Source organism: Micropterus dolomieu, linkage group LG17, assembly GCF_021292245.1.
Source record: "Micropterus dolomieu isolate WLL.071019.BEF.003 ecotype Adirondacks linkage group LG17, ASM2129224v1, whole genome shotgun sequence".
NCBI lineage: Eukaryota > Metazoa > Chordata > Actinopteri > Centrarchiformes > Centrarchidae > Micropterus > Micropterus dolomieu.
In genome coordinates this window covers 27,297,523-27,300,383 of record NC_060166.1, presented here as the reverse complement: position 1 = coordinate 27,300,383, position 2,861 = coordinate 27,297,523, and the positions used below count along the sequence as shown (strand labels likewise).

Here is a 2,861-nt window from a genome sequence, read left to right as displayed (position 1 = left end):
AGGTGTGTGGGGGGGGGGGGGGGGGGGGGGGGGGTTAAAAATTAGGTTTACTGCTGCACATCAACCCACACAGCACAAAGGGACACACTGACACATTTGTTTCTGTAAAAACATTTTGGTTTTGGGAAAAGATCAGTTTACAGGACAACTGTTTGTTGGACAGTTGAATGTCTGAGACATACAATATTGTGTTCACAAGGCTTTTCAGATTGTACAGCAGGGATTTAGTTTGTTTTGGTTATTTATTTTGAGGTATTCTCAGTCATCAGAATTTTCATCCAAGCCTCACAGTTTCTTAAGCCCATTCCCAGCAGTAGTGATCACCTCTATGTGCATTTGTTTCTCCATTAAGGCAAATGGTCAGAAAACATCCACTCTCAAAGTAAGCCTTCGTTTCTTCTTGTTAAAGATGGCTGACGCAGTGTCTTCATTTACAGTTTTTGGGAATTCCAAAAGCAGGTAGTAGACATCCTCCACTTCTAGTAAGACGTCATCCTGCAGAGAAAAATACATTCATCCCTCTGTAAGACTCACAAACGAGACATAGAAACAGGCCAATTATGTATTTTTTTATGACATCTACAACTGCGCACTGACTCACATTGGGTTCTAGAGTGGTTCATTATAACTGTTCAAGGGAGTGTGTAAGCTCTAACCTTGGAGATTCTCAGCTGGCACTCTGACATGGAGCAAACCCTTGGCAGCTCCACTGTCAACTCCACGCTGCGAGGCTCTCCTGCTGTATCAGTCTTCATCTCAAGTTGGTACTCTGGCTTCTGAGGCTGCACAAATGTGGTGGAGATGACCTGGATCAACTCCTTTTTGTGCTCCGCAGGTCTACAGATAATTTGGGCGACTGTGTCCTTGTCTTGTTTCTCTGAGCATAGTGAGGAGATCTGCTGCAGAAGGGCAGCTGGGGTCTGACTGGCTGTAAAAAGGAACACTATGGATTATTAGAAACTAGTTAAAGGTGAACGATGATGCATCTGCAGCAGAAAAAGGAAAATAGCTCGAAAATACAGGGCTAGTAGCAGCTTATCAGGGTACAAGACTTATTGCTCTACCTGTGTCTGGTTGTTTGGAGGTGTTAGGCCACTGCCAAAACCCAAGCCTGCGGTGCAAGTCATCGGAGTTACTTTTTGGGCTACAGCTGACAATAGTGTACTCCTGAGATAACCTCATCCCATACTGCTGCTGGGCAAAGCTCAGGACCAGCATATAGATTTCTGTTTTGTCTTTTTCACTTTCCTGTAGCACTGCAGGGTTTAAGGCCACATCCAACACAGTGTACCCACCTGCGAAGGAAAAACACCAATTTATTAGTTGTCTTGTTTACATCATGTAACACAAAGGCCAGTTATGTCGCTTTTGATGCAACACAGCTTTGTCTTGACCGTGACCTCCATTTGTGTCTGTTTCCAGGTTTCCTGCAAACACGGGTAAAGGCCTGCTGGGATCCTGAGGTGCAGGTACACGTTTCCAGCTGCATATGTTGATGTACAGTGACCCTTTCTTGGGCTCCTGTTAAGGACACAGATGTACTGTCTGTCAAAAAACCTTCAAAACACACCCTGTCGCTAACCTATAAAACAGGCACAGGTGTGGCAGCTTAACTATGTGTAGTAAAAGGCAGATGTTTTGCATGAAGGGGTAGACAGTAGAGTGGAAACTATTCAAGTTAAGTGAATACTCGATCAACAGAAAAGGAACTGGCGACAATGGCGATAATCCATAATTTGAGTAAATGTTAAGGAAAAATGTAGTTTCAGCTGCTCACTAAGAAATATGTCTGTTTTTCTGAGTTTTCAATGACAGGGAATGGAATAATTTTGAGTACACAAGACATTTGAAGATGTTACAATGGGCTTTGGGAGCTCAAGATAGGCCCTTTTCACTATTTGCAGGCTTTTTATAGAATAATCCAGAAAATAATCTGTAGATAAATGAGTAAGTAAAAGGTTGATAGCTCTCAAATTGGACACCTTAACTTAATAAAAAAGTGTAGATTAGTAATATCATTAATGATGGCTTAATTTCATGTTTGTGCCAATGCCAGGGGCCCAGACACCTGTATTGAGGTTATGTTGCATTCGCGTGATCCTGGGATGGTCCCATTTCCCGAGTTGTGAAGTCGTTATTCAGACTTCGATGTGTTCATGTGCTTTAAATCGGGATGTGGAAACAACATGGACGGCACTACAAAGATGTGTTGGTTTGTGATTGTCATCCAAGTATGCTTAAACAGTCTGAAGCTTTCTATTACAAAATGACTTTTGTTCCAGAGCTGTTACCGATCAAGTAGGCTACCTTACCATTACCTGAAACAACTAAAATATTGCTTATGCTGCAAATATGGCTAATAAATAACTTTCCTAATTAATCTAGGTTACTCTATATGAACAGCAAACTAACAGTTCTAACCTAAAACCATAATACCATATTGCAATTGACATATTATCAAATATTGTATATGCAATAGGCCTATGTGATTTCGCCATTTTCCTATTGTTTCTAACCATTAACCATGTTGGCCGCCATGTTTGTCCGTGTATGGTATTAGGTTATAACTGTTAGTTTGCTGTCCATGTACAGTGACTTATATTAATGAGGAATGTTATTTATTAGCAGCATTTGCAATAAAGTCAATATGTTAGTGGTTTCAGTAATGTAAGTTACTGGTGCAGCAACAACTCTGGGACAAAAAATAACTTTATAGGCTAACAGAAAGCTTCAAACTGTTTCAGCATAACTTTAGTTGGATGACAATGATAATGCTAATTCAGCACATCTTCATAGTAGCATCCATGTTATTTCCACATTCTTACTTAAAGCACATGAACACACCGAAGTCGAAGGAAGAA

The 2,861-nt window shown here is 40.9% G+C and overlaps 1 protein-coding gene across 2 annotated transcripts in view; it reads right to left on the bottom strand.

Moving 5' to 3' along the window:
• Positions 1–99: 99 nt before the first annotated feature.
• pih1d2 (PIH1 domain containing 2) overlaps positions 100–2,861 on the bottom strand; it is a 4,157-nt gene continuing 1,395 nt past the window's right edge. The window contains exons 2-5 of one of the 2 annotated variants that reach the window (XM_046074608.1): positions 1,401–1,521; positions 1,065–1,295; positions 657–943; positions 100–495 (exon numbers count right to left, since the gene is read on the bottom strand). In XM_046074608.1, coding sequence (XP_045930564.1) covers positions 361–495; positions 657–943; positions 1,065–1,295; positions 1,401–1,521 — 774 coding nt within the window. In that variant the 3' untranslated portion in view covers positions 100–360. The remainder of the gene's footprint in view (positions 496–656; positions 944–1,064; positions 1,296–1,400; positions 1,522–2,861) is intronic. The other variant, XM_046074609.1, reaches the window with a different exon arrangement.